The sequence below is a fragment of the Numida meleagris genome, chromosome 8, assembly GCF_002078875.1.
Source record: "Numida meleagris isolate 19003 breed g44 Domestic line chromosome 8, NumMel1.0, whole genome shotgun sequence".
Lineage (NCBI taxonomy): Eukaryota > Metazoa > Chordata > Aves > Galliformes > Numididae > Numida > Numida meleagris.
In genome coordinates, this window is record NC_034416.1 from 12093335 (window position 1) to 12117137 (window position 23803).

General features: G+C 43.8%; 1 protein-coding gene across 3 annotated transcripts in view; it reads left to right on the top strand.

Annotated features, from left to right (window-relative positions):
• Positions 1-23803, top strand: part of LOC110403438 (vascular endothelial growth factor receptor kdr-like) — a 122889-nt gene that overhangs the window by 38455 nt on the left and 60631 nt on the right. For all 3 annotated transcript variants that reach the window (XM_021406629.1, XM_021406632.1, XM_021406630.1), the window contains exons 4-9: positions 8690-8817; positions 11949-12108; positions 13396-13532; positions 14977-15136; positions 15737-15854; positions 17601-17776. In XM_021406629.1, coding sequence (XP_021262304.1) covers positions 8690-8817; positions 11949-12108; positions 13396-13532; positions 14977-15136; positions 15737-15854; positions 17601-17776 — 879 coding nt within the window. The remainder of the gene's footprint in view (positions 1-8689; positions 8818-11948; positions 12109-13395; positions 13533-14976; positions 15137-15736; positions 15855-17600; positions 17777-23803) is intronic.

Genomic DNA, 23803 nt, shown 5'->3' on the forward strand with positions numbered 1-23803 from the left:
CCTGTCGCCCATCTCTTCATTGAAAATACAGCGTAGCTTGAGGCTTGGAGAAGAAATACTCAGGAAGTTTTTAACTGCTCATCTAATTTCAGTGCAGCTCTGAGGGAAAAGCTCTGCAGTGACAGGGGAGCGAGGCAGCCAGCTATCTGCTCTGCCTTCTGCAATTACCCTTCCCAAGCAAATTGTGTTCCTGGGGAGCATAAGCATTTGTTTCAACCTTTGGGATTCCTGAGCCCAGGGAAGGGGCAGGCTCCTATCTCCTGTTCCAACGCAGAGAGCCCACTCTGCTGGGTTTCCTAGGGCATGTATAAAATTGAATACGACTCAGAGATGGAGGAAGACAGAAACAAATAGATTTTCTCCACTGTCCTAGACCTCAGCCTAGACAATAAGACAATCAGCACCTGCAGCTCTCCTATTTGAAATACTATTACTGTCAGCAAATAGCTGATAGTCCCCAGGGTGTCAGCTGGAAGTGCCCTGCACCAGCCCAGTGCTGCCTTGGCTTTGGCTGTGATTTCCTCGCAGCCCTCAGCTCCATGTAGGGGCATGGGGTTTGCAGTACCTCTCTGTACCACTCAACTTCAGGAGTAGGAAGGAGAGTGGGCTTTGTTCTGTTTTGCTCCCCTCCATCAGGAAATTGTGCATCATGATTACAGTGGTAATTGGAGCCGGTCACATCTTGCAAAATATTGTCTAGAGAACTTCATCCAAGTTTCCATGCTGTGCTTTGATTCCTGTCCACACACGCCAGTGGTCCTGCTTTGCTAGAACAGTAGGGGATGGCAAGACATGGGAACAGCAGGTCAGCAGCAGACATCCTCAATTACTTTTTATGCAAAGCAGGGCTCTTACTCTGTTTCTTTAAATAAGTAGGGCCGTGATAGGGCTGATGCTTGACTGACTACTCCAAAACAAGCGAGTCCCACCTCCTCTGACCACTGGCAATGGCACCAAGCAGTATATACAAGCCCAGTACATCTGTGCTGGCTGCCATGCAGAGTGTGAGTACCCTGGGGCAGAACAACCAATTCTTGCTCATGCCTGGTGCAGTTCACTCTTTAAACATGTTCACTGATCTGGGAATGGAGCCTGAGTCCTGCCAAGGCTCCTCATGAAACTCAGTGGCTGCTTACACGATCCGTGTGAGCACAGTCCACAGGTGAAGGAAAATCTTTCACTTCTTGCTGCAACTCTGCGTAAATTCATGCAGCCTTTCCCATTAGCTCCTTTTGGCTCATAGCCTGTCTGAAGGAAAAAGAGGGATGGATCCAAGCAGCTTGCCTTGTCAGAGCACGCATCTCACTGCTCATCAGCTCTGGCAGCAAGACATTGCGGGGAAGGATATGAACTCTCTCTGTTGCTGCAAAGAACAAAGAGGGCAGGTGGGACAAGTGCTGCATCAGGGCTGAGTGTCACATCAGCTGTAGTCTCTTCTTTATCAAATGCCACAGCCCGGAGATGTGAGGCCCCATCTCCTTCATAATTCCTCGCTGAGAAAGACCTAAAGAGGATGGAAATGCAGGAAAGCACCCTTCATGTGACCATATTTTTGTTCCGACATTCTTTGAAAGTGATTTCTGCCTCCTTAATTCTCTTGCCAGTTCACAGAGATAACTTGAATGTGAGAAGCAGCCCTCACTTGGGCTTTGGCTTGCTCTCCAGAAGATATTACCAGTGCTGGAGCCACTTTTCTTCCTCCTTTCACGCTGGAGGCATCAAGACAGCCACATGTGCTGCCAAACACTTAGCTAGCTGAGACAGGCACGTGGTGTTCATCTGCTCAGCGTGCATCCCAGCAGATAAGCTGGCTGTCTCTCAGACTGGTGGAAGGGTCTGGCTCCATATTCAGGGCCACGTGGCGTGGGAATATAGGTTACGTCAGCGTGCAGGGCCCTCTGTGCTGTTCCTCAAATATAAAGGACTGCATACAGGGGAAAAATGAGCTGCTTTCAATTCTCAATCAAGATATTGAATATCTTCAAACCATATCCTAAACTCTACTCCTCCACTTTCAAGTGGGGGAGCCTTGTAAGATACGATGCTGAGTGAGAAGCATTGTGTTCTGGCATGGTGTCAGTGACAGCACTTGACTTCCAGCAGCAAGAGGTAACTGTCTCCTCCGTGAAATTGATAAAGAATTCCTAAACAAAAGCCTGACAGACAAAATCACAAACACATTTCCCCCATTTTTTCCTTCCCATTGGTTTTCCAGCCAGTAATCACTAATTGCTAAGCCTTACCCCAGCTGAGCAGCTGGCAGCAGTTAATATAGGAGACCAGTTCTTAGTGATGGGACTTCAGTAGGTGAATATGTCCTGCAAACTCTGTGTCTGCTGAAAGCATCATATTATGGGTAATCAGCATTTATGCATTCATCTGATGCTTGAAGCGTAGTTTCAGCCAGCACATGGAGGCTTTTCTTTTAATCCATTTTGACTTTGTTGTTGTTGTTTTTTTCTGCTCAGCATTGAAGGAATTTTGCTCCCACAATTTTTGAAGTAACATTTTATAAAATAATATTTTCCTCAACAAATATTCCTGTGTTTCTAATGGCAATCTGCAAGGGAAGAATGTACTTCATTTGACCAAAACAGAATGCTTCATGTTGACTCAGAACTGCTTCTGGAGGCTTTGCAGTCACTTTTGTTTTGCCTAAAGATAAAATATTCTGCTTTCCGTTTAATCTAAACATTCCACCACCAATTCTTTTCATTTGCCTGCCAAACTGAAAAGTCCTTTATTTTCAAAGATCCTGTTTCAAAACAAGTGACTTTATAGACATTACCTCTGCACCTAGAAGCTTTCATAGGCTACCAGGAGGAATACAGCAAGCCAGGCAGTTTCCTTGTAACACTTTCCAAAATCCTGCGACCAAAGTGTCACTTAACTGCTAATGATTATAAACGTCCTCTGAGCGTTCTTGACCTTGAAGAAGAAAAAACTGATAGGGTTTATGTAAAAAAAATGCACAAAGGGACCTGGGAAACTGATCGGTCAGACTTTCCAGCTACTCTGATTTGTCAGATACAACTGAGGGAAGAAATGGGGAGGGTGTATACCTTCACTACGTTTTCAGCAGGAACAAAGTGAGAAGCAAAGTGCATGGTCTGAGGACTGGACTGAGCGATCTTTGTAGGCCCCTTCCAGCTGAAATTTGAGAGAATGTTTGAGAATTTGAAAGAAGTGAACAGCGGTGCGTGACTGTCCTCAAAGGCCACTTAGCGTGTATCATCTGTGAGCTGATGGATGGTAGCTGAAGGGAGAGGTGATGTTATCTCCACAGGTTTAGGTGTGATACAAATATCATGAGACAATTTGTCTTCACGGTGTACGAAACATGAGCAGAACGGAAAAGCAGCCAACATCCTGTACAAAGTCCTGCACACATGTCTCGGAAGGATGCTCTGAACACGCAGTTGGTGTAATGCTGGGAAGCAAGGAGCCTGAGCGCACAGCATGCTGAGCTTGGGGCACAGCGCAGTCCCTGCAGGGCCTAGGGAGGGAGCTGTGCATTGCCCAGATGGCTGAGTTAGGAGGGACTCATCTCCAGCAGCAATTCATCGTGTCCTGGACAGAAAGAGAATTTAAACAGGAAGGCTTCTCTGCCTGAAGGAAAATAATGTTCTTGTAGGCACTTGACCTTTGAGTTGCTTTGTGCGCAGTGATTTTCTGCTGCCCTGGGTTCCCTCAGTTTGCTGCGTGTTCCCCCCAGGCCGTGCTGGGTGAGCAGCAGCACCCAGCCTGGCCGCAGTTTCCTGCAAACCTCCGCTGACCTGCGGGGCCGGCCAGCCAGCCTGGGGCCAGAGGAAGGGGCCTCTCCCTCTCGATAAATCGCTCATGTGCTGCAGCTCTTGTCTTTCTTCACATATAATGAGCTTTGCAGCCTGCGGTAAATTATTCTTCTTAACTCTCCTATGGGAATTTATGGGTGTTTTCTTATGGGTAAGATTCATAGGGCATATTACCTTCCCAGCTCAGGAGGAACAGATGTGCCAAGCTATTTTCATACAGTGTTTCTTTGCTCAGAATTTTTTTCTTGGAGTTCAGCACTGGTAAGAGCAGGGCTTCCAAGCCTTGCGTTGCAGGACAGCACCTGCATTTTCCATGACACAGCTCTCCCAGTTGCAATAGTTGAGTGCAATTGATTTCAACCATCTGGAGTTTGAGATCTTCCTTGAGGCCAAGGTTATCATTTTTAAAGGAGAGCGACCCTGTCCCTTTTGTTTCAAGAAACTCTATCTCTGTGTTCTGTTCTGCCTGCTGATTAACTGACGGCGGGGAACGTGTTCGTAAAGCTGGCAGTGACACTCCCAGTGTCCAGCAGATCATTTTTCTGTGCCAGTCAGTCTGACCTGCATGAGAGTTTCATGAAGGATTCCGTTTTTTGTCTGAGCAAACTGTAAAAGTATCAGCTAGCACTTGATTCGTTCCCTATTCAGTATTTATTCTTTGTCATTTTGTTAAGATCCCAAGCTGAGCCACTTTATATTTGCTTATCTGTTAAGTGAGCAGCCCAGCTGCCTGGGAAACACTCCTGCCCGAAGCTTCTCCTGCCCAAAGCAAGAGGAGCTGGCTTGCTCCTGCTTGCGTGGCTGTTACAGGAGCTGGAATGAAGCACGAGCAAACTGCAGGATGCACGGCTCTGCTGCTCTGTGCACTGGTCCTCTTCAGGGCTCAACAGTGCCTATAACCCAGGATCTGCTTTTTGTTGTTGTTACTTGCCAAGAGATTTTAAAGCACTATCTAGATTTTAAATAGTGATGTGAAAGGCTGAATGTATATATTTTGCCTCTCAGTTCAGACTGTAGCTTACGCTCTGGGATAGTGTAATTCTAGCAACTGTCTAGACATATGGCAATTCAGCCATACGTCAGTTCAGCCATTGAAAGTCAGTTAGGAATGAAATATAGCTTACATGATATACACTGTAAATTCATGCTTCCCTCTGAGGTGTTCTCCAGTCATTTAGTAGTGTCACGATGAGTATCTGTTCCATTTACAATCAGTGGATTATTTTTAGTTCCGTTGTGATGCTGAAAATTTGGCAGACATCAATCTTGGAGGTGGGGAGAGACGATGGAGGAGAATGGGGTTAAGTAATGGTTTGTTTTCCATGGAGAGGAAATACTTTAGAGAAATTGTATTATGTTTTGACTGAAGTGCTTCAATTATTGCATAATTCAGTGTTTTCATACGTTTTAGGATTATTTCGCTCTTTTGCTAAGCCACCTTCTTTTGATTTATTGCTTTTTAAACAAACATTGCTATTTGTTTTAAATAGCTGTTTTTTAAACTTTTTAACTTTCAGTTTCTAAACAAACAGTGAAATTCCTTCTAAAAATACTGGGACAAATAATTTAAAATTCAGTTGAAGCAATTAGTCAAAATTTGATCCAGGTTTGTGAATAGTTTAGCACCAAAAAGCTCCTTTTTCACAGCAAGTCTCCTCTTGGTCTATATTCTTGTCTCATCTCTCTGTCACAGGGCACAGCAGTTGTTCTCTTTTTACCCATAAGAGGAGAAATAGATATGAATGTGCTTCCCCTAACACTTTTTTGCACTCTCATTGTTCGCTGGAAATGCAAATCTACTTTCTCAGCCTCTTCTATAGCAAGTAATCCAAGGACAGGGTCTTCTTGGAAGTAGAAGGGCCTCTCACTATTTGCATAAGCTTTAAATTTGGCTGTGAATGTATCATCACATTTGATATATTCCAAGTATGGGTTAGCTGGAGAGCAGGACCGCCGAGGCATTAAGCAGCACTAATGTTCACACACAAACATTAAACACATGTTTGTAATGTAACTCAATATAAGAATGTAGTTGACCTGTTTGGGAAACTGCAGTAGACAAACCATATTGAGCGTAAATATTTCATATTAGTTTTAAGGGTTGGAACAAGCTACAAAGTTGTGGACACGAGATCAGGTTTCTCAGCTGGAGGCTTGATTAGATCCAGCGCCTGCCTAGCCAAAAAGTTGAGATGTGTATCCGAAACTTCCTAAATGTGAGGAGATTAGAGGTCTGTTTTTCATTCTAATTAGTATTTCTCACAATGTTTCTTACAGTGCCTTTCCTCCAAAGTACATGTTTTTAATAGACCAGTGCAGTCAGAAAAAATGAATAGCATGGATTAAAAGCTGACATGAAAAGACATTACTGGAAATGATAGACATCACTGCCTCATATTCAGATCAGAAAGTGTGCAACAAGAGCTCTGCGGGGCCCCTGCTGGCCCCATGTCACAGCTCCCCATGCTAATCACGCAGCTCTTGTACCTGCACAGTGATCCAAGTCCTTTTGTAAAACAGCTCTATCACGTTTTGACCTTTCTGATAAGCTGTACCAGCATTTGATTTCATCGTGACTGAAGCACACGGTACACTTCATCTGCTAAGAACCCTATTTCCAATTCTCAGCTAAAATTAAGCTATCAAAAGTACATAAATCGACAGTCTCACTATCCTGTCTCAGTCCTCACTTTTCACGCTTCATGTTTTTGTGAGGGAAACTTTTCTGGGTTGGGGAGAGCATGAACTCCAGCTCCACATCCAGTTTGTTCTCTGAGACTGATTCCAAGTGAGAGCACTCATACATTTCCATGGCATTCCTTAAGCAAGGGCTGTTGTCATTAGCAAAGAAATGAACACTGATATCCCCAAATGAATGACCTATTCCCAGACGAGTTAACAGTCATGGGGTAACAAAGACAAAGTGAGTGAGATAAACCACTTCTGTTTTCCTTTGTCAGTGAGCTTGTATTTTGGAACGGATGAGCAAATCCAAACCTCACACTCCATGTTCAAACTACTCTACAGGTCACCAATACGTGGCACCAATTTCTAGCAGGAGATCAAAACTCCCAGAGCTGAGAGATGATGTGAAGAGGGATGTGCTGCCCAGCGAGTGACAGACATTCACTTTTCAAAGCCTAAAAGTCACTCACCATCAAAATTTTATTTCATGCACTTAAGTGAAATGGTGGAAACTGGCAGCTATAACACAGCTGTAGCACTTCTATGCAGTGCATTTGTTCCTTGCAACATACTTGAGCACTTTGCCTCCTACTTAATGACAGGTAGTCCAGCACAGAATACAACAGCTCCTTGCTGCCCAAAGGGTGAACGCTTGTTTTAAACAGAAAATGGATCCTTCTTTGATTTGAAGCAAAATACTGTTTGCCAACAGATGGGGTACTGGGAAAGGAGAAATTCAGGAGGCTTCTGCCATTTATTTGAACCCTTTGTCAAGAGCAGCCAAAACAGAGAATTCCCAGAAAGGGATACTTGGAATTTTTAAAATTTCAAGTACAGAGGTTTTTCCTCACTAGCTAAAAATGTTAGAGAAACATTTTATCATCTTTTCCTGGAGATTTAAGAACATTCCCAGTTCTTCCATCAGATGAAAGAGGGAAAGAGCTCTGATACAGTAATGCAGGGACTAATGGGAGGCATAGATAGCCTTACCCAAACACACTTCAGCTAGGGCCTTCTTTAATCACAGAGCAGCTGCCACAACAGCCCTAGATGTAAAATGAGAGACTGCATTTAGGCAAAAGGGTAGGGGTCAGCTGGTCTGGTATAGCGGTGCTCGAGCAAGGCAATCACACTGTTCAGACTCCTGAACACAGACCGTGGCTTTGCTTTTTGTGTTTGAGAGGCATCCAGTCAATGAGCAGCATTTACTGAAGATGCTGCACACCATGAAGCCAGCTCAGACCAGCGTCCCACAGAGAGGGGACACAAGGAGCCACAACAGTGTAGCTAGGTCCTCCAAGCAATTAGTAATTGATTTTTTTTCTATTAAAAATCCCTTAATATTACATCAGGAATTAGAGAGGAAACACAGCAGGAGGATACAAGGCTCATTCAGGAATGCAATAAGCTCATAGAGACCGGTCCCAGGCCAAGGATAAACAGGTTGGGGTTACTGTACGGCATCCATATCCTCTCTTGTCAACAGCATAATCCAAAGCAAAATGGTTGGTTGCCTACATTGCTTGCTGTAGTTGGCTTTGGATTAGCTGAATGGCATTTGAAACTTTATATCATAGGAATATCAAGTCAAAGAATGCTTTTTAGAAAAATCTGGACTGTTTTAGGATCTCACATTCTTTTAATCTTCTGATGATCATCGCTGTATTCATACAACGAAAAATCACTGAGACTCAGAAGCTTTATTAAACCGAACTACCTCCGATTCTTATTTATTTCTATGATATATGTATATCCAGTCTGATTTATTGTGGCAAATCTGTAGAGAATCCCGCAGTTCCCTACAGGTGTGACCAAGTTACTCCTGTGTTAAGCTCTACCCTTATGGTGACACTTAATTGCTGTGGAATTCTGATGTGCTATGGTGTAGTATCAGCTGTGAAAGAAATTCAGAGCACCAAGGAAAGAATTAACCCATGTGCCATGGAGACCTGTGAAGCCAATTATTAACTTCATTTTTACAGGTGGGGAATGGATAGGAAAAGGATTTTTTTTTTTTGTATGATTATGCTACGAACTAGCAAAATAAGTTTAAAAATAGGATATTCTGTTTCTTGGCAATTGGCTATAGTCCCCAGATGACCTCGTCATTCGAAAACAAGCAAGATGCCACTGGATGTCCTATCACATGTCACAGTGGGCTCTGATCAGCCAAGGAGCAGTTCTGCAAATTAGTGTTCTTCTCTCTGCAGACTACAGAAATCCGTTTGTGGAGATTCACCCGGAACATCCTGAAATCATCTACATTTTGGAGGCTAAGAAAGCAGTTGTTATCCCCTGCCGAGTTACTTCTCCAGATATCAGACCCAAACTTAGCCGGGTAAGTGGCTGGTTCGGAGAAATTCAGACAATTCAGGGGTCTGCACTGCCAACACAGTGGGTTAACGTGGAAAATAAAATTGCTGGAGCTAGGTAAGTTTCAGGAGGAAATAGCAAAGGCAGTAATCATCTGGAAGCACTGCTCTCGCAGTGTATTAGTACTGAACTGTGCATAAGGCTGTTGGTGGGATTAGGTTGAGTTTATCAAATGTTCTCATGGTTTGATGTTCCTCCATTAAAGCTTATTGCTTTTATACCTTGAGCCTCTCAGAACTGTTGCCCATTTCTGCTTGATTTCAGAACTTAAAGCCAAGTTTTGATCTCAGAAATAAGTGGCTACTGCTTCCTTCAGCAGCAGCCACATGTGAATGTCAAAGCTGCAGAATGGTCTGTGGAATGAAAATGGAAATTTAGGGTCCTGGGCTTCCTCGGTCGATAGGGATGTAATTGCTCAGTTCAAGGGCTTCAGAATCACTTCAGAAATATGCCTATCACAGAATAAGGAACAGAACATGGGTCTCCTAGCTCCAGCCCTGCCTTTTACCCAGTAGGTGATGCACCTCTCCATTGCCCTGCTGCCTCTGCCACTGCCCCTTTTCCACAGCCCATTCTGGAAGGGCTGTGAGATGTGAGGCTGAGTTGCTAAAGGCAGTGTGCCAACAGGGCACACAGATACTTGATGCCTGGCAGACGGTCCAAGGGACTCTGCCCCTTGTAGGCGCTGGGTGTCTCCTCCTGAGATCGGCACACGGAACACAGAGGCCTGATACAGAGCTCCAGGTCCTGCAGAAACCAATGGCAAATTTCCAGCAGACGTGCGCAGGGACAGCACAAGCCTTATTGCTTTAGCAGATCTCTATTTTTAAGTTTTGTCAGTAGGGATTAAAAGTGGGGGGATAAGGCTGCTCTCCATTTATAGCTTATCACTTGAGCCTGGATAACTGTTATCACCTTCTCCTTGGCTATAAAAATGAAACATCCCCATCTTATGTGAGCCTACTTCAACCAGATTTGTTGCTGGAATAGAGTCACACGAGCCTAAACAGGGCCTTGGAGCTTCCAGATTTATCCTCTTATTTATAGGCAGTCCCGCTCTCCTGTGTGCGAGCTAAACTCTCCCCTGGTAATTTCTTCAAACGCAATCTGAAGTCCTTTACCTTGAGGCAAGCTGCTGGAGAAATGAAATCTCCACTGAAATCTCCCTGCTGAATTGCAAAGAAAATTGTCTCCAAAAGAGTCTTCCCCTGCAAGGGAGAGCAGCAGGGCGCAGGGAAGGATGGGGATGCTGAGCGCTGCTCCCACGGGAACACACTTGGGAGCCATGTGCCGGCTCCAGCAGCCAGAAAGTCACCTCCAGCACAACCCGTCTGGGGATCCGACGGCCCCGCGTGGAGCCGAGGCGGCGGCTTCCCATGCGCAGGGGAAGCGGGGTGGAGAGGGGCGGAGGTACGGCTGCGGGACCAAGAGGTGAGCAAGGCGAGCGGACAGATTTAGAACATCCTCTGCTTCCAAATTTAATCTCCTATAGACAGAGAACTTCAAAGGGAGGAAAGCCGCTGTGATTTCCTTCAAGCAGCACTGACGTTTTTTGTTTGGTTGTTTAAATATATATTTTTGAATATTCTGTGGAGATGTTTAATATGTGTGTAGTGTTGAAAAGGGCCTCCTGAGTAGGGTTATTTTTTCTTTCCCCTTCCTCTCGCCATCAGGGAGCGGAGCTGCCAAACCATGAAATTCATCTTTATCACATTTTATTATTCTTGTAGAAAATGTATTTTTCCCACCGTAAATTAAGTTCCTTATGTTACCATTATACTTTAAAATCATTGCACTCTCTGGCCTTTAAATATGTATGGGGAAAGGTACCGCTCACTAATACCAAACAGATCCCAGCTAACTCTACAGATTGTCTCTGTTATTAAGAAACACATGCTAAGACACAAAACTCGAACTCTTAAGTTCTTTTCTTAAGTTTTGCTTAACATGATTTTAATTCTGGGCAAAAAAGCATTTTCAGTCCTGTCAGATCTGTTTAGTCACTGATCTGGCTCAGTGTGCATTTGCCACTTACAGCTTTGACCTTCATGGGTGTTAAAGCACGATTAAGCCCCAGGTCTCAGATCTCGTTCTGTAGTTTTTCCTGAATTTTCCTAATAGCTCTGCACAGCTCAATTACTTTGAAAGCATTTTCCCAAAATCCATGTTTCCTGTGACTGTCAGAAGACAGCCGCTGCTCCAGAAGAAAGCCATGCCTGCCATCCCAAAGCAATGCCACCAGTCTCTGCCCCACAATCCTAATTCCATGGTCTTTGTTCTCTTAATAATAAGAGACATATAGCAACGCCAGCCTGATCAGCAGTGTGTTCCCAGGAGAGGCATGAGCATCAGCTCTCAAAGCCTGGAGCTGAAATTTCATCAGAACAGGAGAGTTATTTAAACTGAATCCAATTTAAGCCACGCTGCTAATACAAGACTACTGTTTGTTTGGAGGCAGAAGAATAAATTGTGTGTTGCATAACAAAAAGATGAAGAGCAAAGTTATAATATGATTCTTTTTTTGAGAATCACAGAACAATACAAATATTTATGAATCTAGGACAACTAATGTCTATGTTACTATGTTAATCATAGAATCATAGAACGGCGTAGATTTTTAGAGGTCTAACTTAATGCTTATTTTAAAGTATCTTGAGATCGCAGAGAAATGCATGGTACATACATGTAGCACTATGAGAAGCAAAATTTTGTTCTTAGGCACTTCCAAAAAGGTTACTCTGCAAAGCTTCCATAAGACAGGCAAAACTACCTCCAGTAAAGAGATGAGGGGAATTGGATTTAAAATGGGTAGCACCGTATCTTGCGTAAGGTCTGAGAGGTCTGGGGCTGCTGAATCCAGAGCCCCGGTTATGATGTCCAAGTTTGGGATTTCTAAGACAGCTGTACCTCAGGGAGGACTTTCCTATTTGTACGCATTGCTGTTGCCTGAGATGTGTGTGGAATGAGACCACCAACCACTCTGAAAGGCCAAATACCTCCCTTGTCCATAAAGCAGAACAGCTTTGGCTGTTTGTCTCTATGACCTGAGGAGAAAGGGAATGTCTCAGCCACCTCCTGTTGCCTGCTCTCTTTCAGTACCCTCATCCTGTAGAGCTAAACTTCAGGAAGATGGTGTGGGACCCAAAAAGAGGATTTGTCATCCCCTCTCATGCTTTTGTTTATTCTGGAGTACTCACATGCACTGCCAACATCAATGGAAGTGTGTTCACATCCTATTACCTCGTACAGAAACTGGGTGAGTGACTGCTGCACGCCAAGCAATGACCATGGTATTTCTGTTTCATTGCTAAGCCCTTGGCTATTATTTATTGGTTAACCCTTAGAATATCTGATATATTTAATTGTTATGTATCTGTAGCATGTCCAAACCACAACACTTAAAGCATTCTAACTCATTCTTCCCCTTTTTTTTCGTATTCAGTAGAGCTTGCCTGATCCACTCAAATTGCCAGGTGTTGAGCTGGTACAAGACAGGAGCATTTTATTCAAACCTCACCAAGGCTCTGTTTGCTTGGATAGAGCAATATTTACATTAAAGCAAATGCCGAATTAGAATAAATCAAACATTAGATTTCTTTTTGCTTCTGGTCATTAAACAACAAGATCATGGCATAAAAATCTCATTAACATATTCATATATTTGCTTTTTTGTAATGGTTTCTCATGGTGATTTACTATGTCCTTTCCCTTGTCTTTACAGTTGACCTTCAGCTCAGAATTTATATCCAAATTTGCAGCTACCAATCATTAAATTCTGGAGTGCTGGAGATTAATAAGAATCCTCTTCTAATTTATTTTTCCTTTCTTTTCAATGTATTCTCTTTCTTTCTTCATACATTGTATTTTTCCGAGAAGAGATTACGACTTCATTCCCATTAGATTATAGCATCCTTCTATACAACTAGCACTCAGATTTAAATAACAACGAGTTTGTACGGCAGCCAAATAAAGATCCTGTAAATCTCTCTATTTTTCTTTCATTGCTGGAGTGATGAATCATGAATGCAAAGCTAAAAAAAAAAACCATGAGGACATCCTTATCTAGCCCCAAAGCACACCAGCAAGACCTTTCTCTGTAACGTATTGCTGTGCAGTGGTCAGAATTGTATCTGCTATGGTCCACCATAGACAAAGAGGCATGGCCTCAAAGCAGGCTTTTTCACAGTTAATGTATTTAAGACATCAATAAATACATAAGACTGAGATTTGGCAGTGCCATTGAAAAAGGGAAGGTAACTGGCCATCAGAGGGCAGGAGAAATGAAAATGTTGAGTCACTTCTGAATCTTTTTTTCTTAGGACTGAAGAAGTACAAGAATAGAATCAGAATGTTTTGGGATTGAGGGCTGGAGCCAAACATGGCAAAAGCAAGAAAAATAATTCATAAATAATTGTGTCCACATCTGACCACTTTGATCAGCTGATGTTCAGGCATTTATACAACTGACCTTGTGGTTTCTATCTTAAATGGATTTATATGCATAGACTGCTGTGTGGTTTTACCTTTGCTCTTTTCCTTTCAGAGGGCAGAGTGCAGAATCTGGCTCTGAGAGCAACTCCCAAAAAACTGCTGGTTGGAGAAACTCTCTATTTGGAATGCAAAGCAGAAACCTTCATCAATGGACGCATCGAATTCATATGGACGTGTCCTAATGGGAGAGTGAGTTGTTGAAAATTCAGGATTCTGCTTTGATGCAGTCTCCTACACAAAAGAAAGATGTGTTCTTGGTGCTGAGCACACTGACTACTAGCTGTTCTGAAATACAGCCAACCATTTGTATGCCTACAACTGATTGTATTTTTAGTTTGAATGAATCTAAAATGTATCTACTATCTTGAGCCTGCAAATTAAGCTGCAAATCTCATGCTAAATATATGCTTGCAAGAAAAGCCAGGAGAAAATGTTTCTTCTTGGAACAAATTGCTGTCGCGTTACTTGTGGCCTCTTCCCAGCTCATGACTTACATCTCAAGGGCAGTCATGAAACAGGCAAGCTGTCAATCTGCTCACCCATCTTGGCACTTACTAAGTAGGGGAAAGTGAAACAAAAGCCAACTGTATCTGCTCAGATCTCACCAAAGAATTCAATTTAAATTCTGAAAGGAGGCTCTTGAGCTTTCTGCAGAATGCAGTACAGAAATGCTGAATTTGATGTAGAACCATGTGACACTTTGATGTACTGAAACCTTCCAGTTCTCCTAAGGAAAACCAGAGAGAAGGGGTATTTTCCAGATCAGTTCATTTATCCAGTATAGTATTCATGGTTCTATTTGATGTTCAGAATTAAAAATGATTGCTTTCTATTTTAATTCTGCAAAATATACATTTCAAAGGAGTATCTAAGCTTCTTGGAACGGTGTAAAATGTGCCCCCTAAAATTTGATTATTTTTGGACTTATTTTGTTTACTTAACAAAAGAATGTTTGATTTTGTTCCTGTGAAGAAACTACAGAAAAAATAGAGTTTATAGAAGTGCAAGTTTCTAAATTCCAGTGTTAGTGAATGTTGTGTCTTGAAACCCACATGATGGAAGAGAGTTACTTCTTTATGAAACCTCCTTAGATTTCTAACATTATAAATGTAAAATTTCTTGACCGATATCTGGGATCAAAAATCCTATCAGAATAACAAAATGCTTTCTCAAATTCTTCAGGAATTTGCATTGGCATTTGGCTGTCATAATATATCTGTTATGCTTTTGGAAAGTAGGCTTTCTTTCTAAGACAAGAATACTGACGGTAACCCTGAAAGAAAAAGGCACGGCAGTGACCCTACAGAAGCCAGTGTCAATTCTGCAGTGAGATCCTGGGATGTGGACCATGAGTAGGGCCGACCTTTGCAGCATCCCATTATTTACCTGCACACTCAGGTTTCACCAGAGATGTGCCATAGTTCCACTGTTTCTTTCTCATTAGACTTGATAATGAGAGCTCACACAAGAGCTCTTCCTGCTGATTTGCCTTTTATAATATTTACTTCCGTGATGTGGAGGTACGATAATTTTGATATGAATCACTGCTTTTCTTAACTGGCAGACTTTGAGAGGGTAAACAAAATAATCCCAGCTATGCCGCTTTTTGACCTCTTTTTTTGCTGACTTCCAGCACCCTTACCCTAGGAGAACAATGGACCAGAGTGAACCCGTGTATAAGGTTGGCAGCAGCCTGACAATTGAAAATGTCACCATGGAAGATGGAGGCCTATACATATGCAAAACATTCAATGCAACAAGGCTGGAGGCTAATGTCACTGTTACAGTGTACGGTAAGTTCTGCAGCTAAACTGTAACACCCATGAACCAAGGCTGTTACACTGAAAGGATAATGCCACATTACTAAATCTGCTGATACCTAAATGTCATTAGGAAGAATGACAGCTAGTTAAAACAGCCATTAAAAACCTGTAATAATTCTATGAGAGTCAGCATCCAGCACAATGTTTTCAAAAAAAAAAATAAAATCACAGAGCTCAAGACTGGTCTGTCTGAGGGTATGGATGAACTGGGGCTGAGCTGCTTAGAAAAGGCAGCTCCAAGAGCGGTTGCTGATGCCCTGGAAAATCTGTCGGGCTGGCATTCACAGGGACAGCATACCCCAGCACTTAGACATGCTGCACCAGGGGCACAGCAGCTGCTAATTCTCTCCATTAAATATAAAGTCCTTCATGTGGAGATATGATTCACTGACTGGCAGAGCTGTGCAGTCCAACTGCTCTACCAGGCTGACATTCCATTGGGGTGTTTCCAGCTTCTGCACATCTGCAATTGCAAAAGAGCCAGGACAGACACAGCGCTGTGCAGAGATACGAGCACTGCACTGTGGCCAGTCTGCCATTCCTTGTCTTCCTCTTTGTTTCTCCTTCAAGACAAACCTTTCCTTGAGGTGTCGCACAAGAAAGGGCTTTACTACGAGATCACATCAGGAGTGAAGTCACTGAAACTGGCTGCAAAGGTGGATGCCTTTCCTCGCCCAACTGTTACCTGGTGAGTACCACCACTTGGAGCAAAAGCAGAACGTGGCCTTATTGAGGCTCCTATCTGGAGCAGGTTTCCACTGTTCCTTCACTGACAGCAGGTGAAAGTTGGGAGCACTCGCAGCCCTGCCTCACAGCTCGGTCAAGGAGTCGCTTCTCCTTCCATGCTGCTGTGTGCTCTGAGGAGGTGGCAAGCCGTACCTCTTTCCCATGCTATTTTCCCCCTTTAGTCATGCAAAAAAAAAGGTTCCTACAGGAAAAACAGAGATTTCATTTACACTGGACACAGAACTGTTTGGAACAGAAGAAATCTGCTGGGGAAGGGCTGCCAGTTTATCAGCTTTGGTGGTGGGTAGTCTGCAAGGATGCAGGGCACAGCAGAAAGCTGCAGGACACACTGTTACCATGAAAAATTGTTTCCCTTTTTATCTTTTAAATAATTTACTTTGATTGGGTCCCACTAGCAATGCCAGTGACTCCTCCTACACACCATAAAGGCTCCACCTGGGCTGTGATGGATTAGGTGAAAAAGGGCCAACACGTCAGTGGGTGCAGGAGCCATTCATTTCTCTCATTGTCCTTAAATCACTTGTCCTCAGCCCTGCCACTTTCTCTCTGCCTCATTTCACAGGGCTCTTTCCCAGCCCCACCTCACTCACCATGAGCAGTTCTGCCTGTCCCAGCTGAGCAGGAGGCCTGGCAGCACTGCCCAGCGCCCTTCCCTGGCCAGCTGAGCGCTGCTTGGGGTGGCCTGGCAGCCAGCAAAAGGTTTTGCTCGGGGATGGGTTTACTGTATTTTCCTAGCAGTGAACTAACAAGAAATTATCCGATATTCAGTCAAATCAATGAGCTCTGCAAGCCAGGAGCTATTTTTAATTGCCTCTGGTGTTTCGGAGATGGAAACCTTTTTGGGAGCTGGATGGGGAGCACTCCCTTTCCCCTGCCAGGCTTTGTTCCCAGGGCTCAGCATGCAACAGCTCAGCAGCAGCTGGGACCACCAGAGCCTCCTTCCCCACATGCTGCAGATGTTGATGTTGGAGGTCTTACAGCGCAGTTTGAATGATTGCAGAGGAGGCTTTCAGCATGCTCAGACAGCAGGACACGTACCCCAGCTTCTCCTTCCACCAGGTCTGAAGCTCTGTGTGTGGCAAGGTCTGCCCTATTTCATATTCATATCCCAGCTGCGGGTTAGCAGCGAGCAGGAGAAGGTTGTGGAGCCTCACCCAACCCACTGTTAGTGATGGTTCAGGGCTGTGTATCCCTCACTGACCTGCCTGTTGACTCTAAACTCTCTCTAACGCAGACTTTAGCTTTTTCATAAACAGTAAAGGATCATTCATACATGCTGAAAAACAATTGTGATTAATTAATATCTTGTTTTAAAACTGATGATACAAATTTTGGCTAACCCATCATGTACTGCGCTTAGTATTGCACATCCAGCTGCTGTTTGCAGTCCACAGCAATTTGGGGGCATCTCTATTTGCATTTCCGATAATAGCTGAGCATACAAGAAGCACTGATAACTCAGATTCATTAAAATATATTTTTCCTATAGCACTGCAGATGCTACCCAGTCTTAGTGTGAAAGGGCAAGGAAATAGAAGCCCAGTTCAAGCAGGGGTTCTAGATCTGTCTCCAGTGCTGTTTCTGAAGGATGACCCTTTAACCACTCTCATTTGGGTACCAGTCAGGTTTTCTGAGGGCTTACAGCCACATGTGCACATGATGAGCCTTGCTGGGACTTTCACAACAGGTACAAAGATGGCAAACTGATCAAGGATAACCAAAGTTGCTACGAGCCAGACCCAGTGAAGTACAGGCTGGGCATAAGAGATTTGAGACCAAAGCATGCTGGGAACTACACCATTGTCTTGAGCAATGCAAAATATGGCCTGTACAAGAACCTCACCATGCAGCTGGTAGTGACAGGTAAGGACTCGATGTTTGTAATGATACTGCTGTGTTCTTTCTCTTTTTCTGTGTGATGCTGTTTTATCAGTCAGTAGGAAGGAGGGACAAGTCCACACGTTTACCTGAAATGAGCTCATACAGCACTGTGCATAGAATACCACCTTATTTAGGAAACACTGATGATCCATTTCACATCAACCCATGCTGAATAGAAGCAATAGAATGGAGATCTGCAAGGAGGAGTTAGGCTGAAACCAGGTCATCTAAAACTACTTTCCGCCAAGCTGTTGCACCTCAGAAATAGACCGCAGCATCTTTTTGTTGGGACAGTGTCTGCAGAGGGACCCGGAAAAGGCTTGAAAGTGAACAGCCTTTCAAGAGGAGTTTGGGAGGATATCTAGTGGTGAGGTCTGGAGCTGGGGGCACAGTTTCCCAAGAGAAGTGGTGGAAGTTTTATCCCTTGAGATTAAAAACGAGCTTGGGCAAAGCACTGGGGAACATCCTGTTGGGATAGGAAGAGTCCCAAATGTGCTGGCGGAAGGAACCAGATAAGCTGTTCTGTCTTTCATGTTTCTCCATCATTCTGCTTCAGAAATACTAAGTCTGTATTTCGTATTTTGTGTGTTGTCATTTATTTGCTGGGAGCATTTGAGAGACAGGCTCATTTTCAGGAGGATCCAAAGAAAACGGAGTGCAGTGAGGCTGGTTTACTTGACAGAGAGGGAATATAGATATTGGAATCACGTTTAGTAATCTCCCTCACGGGATGATGGAAGACAGAGCTCATTGTCTCTTTGCACATCTACTGCTTCTTTTAATGCAGTGAACTTGGGAACAGAGGCAGAATCATGAGGCCCAGCAGGAGTTCAGCATGTTAGCTCTGCTTTCTTTTGTATTACCCGAGGTTTGCTCAGGCAGTGAGATAGGTAAAGTGGTTGATGAAGGTTTGTTTTCTTTTCTATGGTGAATTCTGTTCTCTTTCTCCTCTTTACGCCTAAAAATATTCTCAATTGTCCTGTCTTGAATTACTTATGTGCTGTTGCACTATGTAACTTCCAGCATTTGTTTTTTTCTTATTTCACCTTTCACAAAGGAATAATGCATAACAAATGGAGAACTTGTTACTTGGGCACACTTGGCCTACTCACGATGCTAAGTGCTTACACTAACTTAAAGAACCCTTAAACTAATGTGTGATATAGGCCTGGAGAGAGCTGGGAACATGCTCATGGTCAGCTGCTGCAGCTCAGCGATGGGCAGGAATGTGTTAAACTGTGGCTATTTGTTCCCTCAGGGTTGTTTATCCATACAATGGTTTTGCTGTCTTGTTAGAGAACAGAAACATTCAAAGGAAGAGAAAATTAAGAATGATAATAAATTATCTTGTCAAGGTAAATATTAGCGTTTGCGTGCGAAAGAGAATGTTTAGTCGAAGAGCAGCCATTCCACAAATAGGCATATCAAAAACAAACAGACCTTGTTTGGAGGAGCAAGATGCTATTTCAGGATTAAACCATCCATGCTATTAAGTACAGTACAAGCCTTTCATCTCTCTTGTATGTACAGGCATGTGTTATTCTGGCTCTCACACAGTGCTTGCCTAGCATGGTGCTCATTGTCAGCCTTTATTTCAGATCAGCCCAATAAAGACTTCAATCGGGAATAATTATTTCATTGCAAAACACCCTTTCTTAAGTGTATGCAAAGGCCAGCAGCTGCAGAACTGTTACTGACCAGCGAAGGTACTGCTTGCTGAAGCACAGGAAAAATGAACAGCAGGTGCTTCTTTCCTGTTAAAAAAGGCCATCCCCGAAATGAGACACAAAATGGAAAATATCTGCCAAAGAAAGCCATTGTTTTTAAGCAAATGACTGCAAACAATGAGGTATTTGCCTGGACTGTAGATAGGAATGACATAAAACTAGGAAAGCTCTCTTCCTTGCCAGCCTCTTCCCTCTGCAGCGCTAACCCAGCATGCGGATCTGAAGCACGTGACGCCAGGATGGGGTCATTTAGCCCAGATGCATGTGGGAAGAGATCAAAAAAGGAAAATTTTGTTCTTGAAGGTTCTCTGACTGCAGAAAAAATGCTTTTTTTCTCGTGCTTTCAGCTAGGGAAAATGGACTGCTGCTTTTTCATATCTGGGCATGATTTGCTTTATATTCAAAAAACAACCTGAATGCAGATTTTATATTTTCCCTTGACTCCTAAACAAATAACCCGACAAATCTGCAGTCCCCATGACTGACATTCTGGTATCATACCTAAACAGATCCAATTGTTTGGAGGTTCAGCAGAAGGAGGCCAAAATCCTTTGCAGATATTTTATGTAGGATTACCTTGCCCACTACTGAAACAGAACCGCCTCTGAGCTGAGAGGGGTGACTAATGTCTCTGCTTAGAACCAGGCAGTCTGCAATTACTGAAGTTGGAATTTGAACACCGGTATTAACAGACTGCATGGAAAAATCCTCTTGGGTTTCAAGTCAACACAGTGGTAGGAGCATCAGTTTTGCATCATGGCTAAGAGGCGGTGCCTGCAGCAGCCCAGCACCTGCCAAGCCTCATAGCAACTACACACCCATCAAACAGCTTCCCATAACCAAGGAGTAACATTTCTTTTTGAGTAACAGCATTAGTCCCCAAAAGACAGGGCCAGTCTTTCAAATTTCAGAGTTGCATCTGGGAGAGAAAGAGAATTCTGAACTATATCATTTAAACAGGCTTTGGAATGTAAAGGTAAATGTCATTTGAATACTTTCTCTTCCTGCACATAGATGCTATGTTGAAGAAATTATAAGCAAGCGTACAGGCCCCTCTCCTGTGAGTCTGTTCAAAATAATACATCATTAATTCTCCTGAGCAGCACACATAGGGTAACTGGCAGGCAATGTGCTGTGACAAACCCATCACTGTCAGTTTGAACTAGGTGTAGAGGAAGTTTAAAGTTAATAGTGTTGTGAAATGTTATCCACAAACAAAGTATAAATAGCACTAGGACTCTTACTCATCAGATTGCATTATATTAATTTTGCAGTGCATTTTATTCTGAAATAACAGCAGCAGAGGAGAACGTCTTAAATAGGATGAGAAAGTAAGTGATCTGCCTGAGCCCTAAAGGACAGCAGCTTATATGCAGTGTATCTCCTGACCTGCTAAAAGACTTGCACTGCTGCAAGCTTTCTTTGGAATCATCTTCCATGCACTTAACTGGTAGCCAGCACAGCACTTCTGGCATAAAGTGTACACTGTACTTGCAAGGTATTTTGCTTCATAGTAATGAGTGCAAAAAGTAGGAGCTATTTCCCCACAAGGTTTGATATGGCCATAAAACAGATGAGTATCTGCAGGGAGCAGAGGTATCTATTGTCTCAGCTCCACAGAGACAAGAAGCAAAAGGGCAAATAAGGCCCCGAGCTGCTGGCTGGGGGCTGGTAGCAGTGCTGGCCCCAGCAATTCGCAGGAAGCAGGCACACCAAACCGTGCACTTGCTGTCTGGCCCAGAGGAGAATAGCACTGCTATGCAAAAAATTTCTCTTTAAGAAGTGGCTTAGCTGTGCCTCTGGTCACCCATGCTCCCAGTGCAGCTGGAATTTCATCTTGCAGGAGCACATATCTCCCTTGTGGAGTCCTGTTGGCTCATTGTAGGACTCAAGTCCCCGGGAGGCAGCTGACTGCATTTTCAAAACTCTCCTTCTTTACATATTTACACATCAAACACTGTCCAAGAAGCGGCGGGTTGCTGTGTTTTTGTTTTGTTTGATTAAATTCTTATTGAGAAAAGCTTCAAGAAAATAATGTCCTAAAGAATTTGGAGGAGAGGGAGCAAGAAGAAGGAACAATCCTAGCAAACAGCTGGTGGCTGCACATCTGAGCCAGCCAAGGAGGAGAAACGTGGGAGAAAAGAGTTATTGCAGGCTGAAGTACAAAGCCGTTTCAGAACAAAACATAAACAAAAAATCCCCAAATCTATTTATGGGGAAGCAGGCTGCATTTCATTCTCACCCTTGCACAAGTCATCTGCATGTATCAGAGTTCTTGCTGAGCCCTTTATGGGGCAGTCAGCATGCTCTGACCATCATGCTGTGAGTGAAGGTTGTATAGGAGCATAAGTTAATTCAAAGAAAAGAACGGGATGAATAACCTCCTTCACCACTTTTCCTTTCTCCTTTGTCCCAGAGTTTCTCTCCTGTGCTCTGTCAAGACTCCTCCAGCAAATATTGCTTTGGGTTCCTGCTGCTCTAGTCAATTGAAATTACATTCCCTTGAAGAGTCTTGATCCCCAAAGCTCTTGCATTGTATCTCTAAGAAGTGCAGTGCGAAGTGCTAGCAATAGCTCTACCAAAAGCAGTAGTTATTCACAGGCTCCTTACAATTTCCCTCTCTCCTGGACAGGGACCAGACTAGGAGACCTCTAGCACATAGAATTCACATGTGTGTTGCCATGTGCTCCCCATTATGTCACCGAGATGGCTGTACCTCGATTTCTGTTACTAGGGAGAATTAGCTCCAGAGTGCTTAATGATGTATGTGTTGCCCTACTCTGTAGTCAGGCCAGCTCTTCATATTTGGTTTAAAATCAAAGGCAAAGGGAGTTTTGTGCCTGACCTACTTTGGCTTGCAAGGGATGAGTTGACATCAAAGGAGTCCCCAGTGATCTCTGCAGAAGTTAATAAATACATGGTGATCCATGGGAACAATACTCTGTCACCTTAACCAGATCCAGAAATGGTCTGAAGAGGGAGACAGCCCTCGGGATGAGGTTAATTAATACTGGGCTGTGCCAGGTCAGAGCAAAGAGCTCTTGGAGGGATGGAGCTCATCTAAGGGCAGCAGAGGGGAGTCAAACACGGTCCTCTGTGCATGGAAGGGCCACAGAAATCTCTGTGCTGGACATGAGATGTGAGAAATGGGAATTCTTTGCATTAATACTGTAATTAGATGACAGATAGGAGAAGGAAGGCTGTACAGAGCCTTCACCTTGCTTGCATGCTTCAGTATTCTGCCAGGACCGGCTTTCCATTGTGTGTCACATCCAGCTCCAGTGTAGCTCCTTGGAGGATAACCCATTCAGGAAAAGCCAAAATAGAAAATCTGATTTTCCATCTCCTGGGCCAGCCGAGCAAACTTAGAAACCCGTGAACAAAACTCAGCCTGTCTCCAACTAGCTGTTATTTCGATGTGTTCCTCCCCAGGCCCATTGCTTTGCTTTCCTCCTGAGCACTGCCAGCTCTGGCTGTAGCCAGTGGTCTGGGAGAAAGCAAGTGTGGAGTGCTGCGCTATCACACGTGCTCCAGTCCATCCTTCAGGTCTCATTTATCAGGCACAGGCAGCAGAGAAACACCTTTTTCTGGGAGATACGTGAAAGAAAAGAAAAAATGTGGAACAAACTGACTGCATCAGGCCATCCTTGCACAGTTATTAGCAAATGATGAAGAACTTTCTCACAGAGATCGCACAATCCCTGCACGCTTGCAGCCCTGCAGCCCAGCTTGCCCTCAGCCTCTGCGCGCTCCCACGAGAGCCCCTGGTAAAAAAGGCTGATGCGCCTTTTTCCTTTTGTTGGGAGTGGCCAAACCAATTTTAGGGAGAGGAAGGTGGGGGCCTGCTGCAGTTTGCCAGAAAAATCGGAGACATTCAGCTCACGTCTTTGCAGCAGCAATCTCCTTCTGACAGCCCTTGAAATCCAGAGCTGGGGGGAAGCTGGGAAGTGGCTGCACTTGGTTTCCATGCTCTCAGCCAAGCCTGCAGGTATACTAAGTGGGGCTTTTCTCCTTTGAAAAGCAGGCAAAGGGGGCACAGACAAAAATCCTAGAAAGCTGCCTGCTCTGTTAAAAATTAAGCAGCTCACCACGATGCATTTGCTTTTGAACTCTGTTTAGCCAATAAGAATGAAAGACAGACAAGAAAAAACTTCCTTTTTTTCCCCAAAGCACTGGAGGAGAAAGGTGGAGCTGATAGATCTGGGAAAGGTGCCACAGGACTGAAAAAGAGACAGCCTTCTTCCTCCAAGGTAGAGACAGACATATCTAGAAGTGACATTAC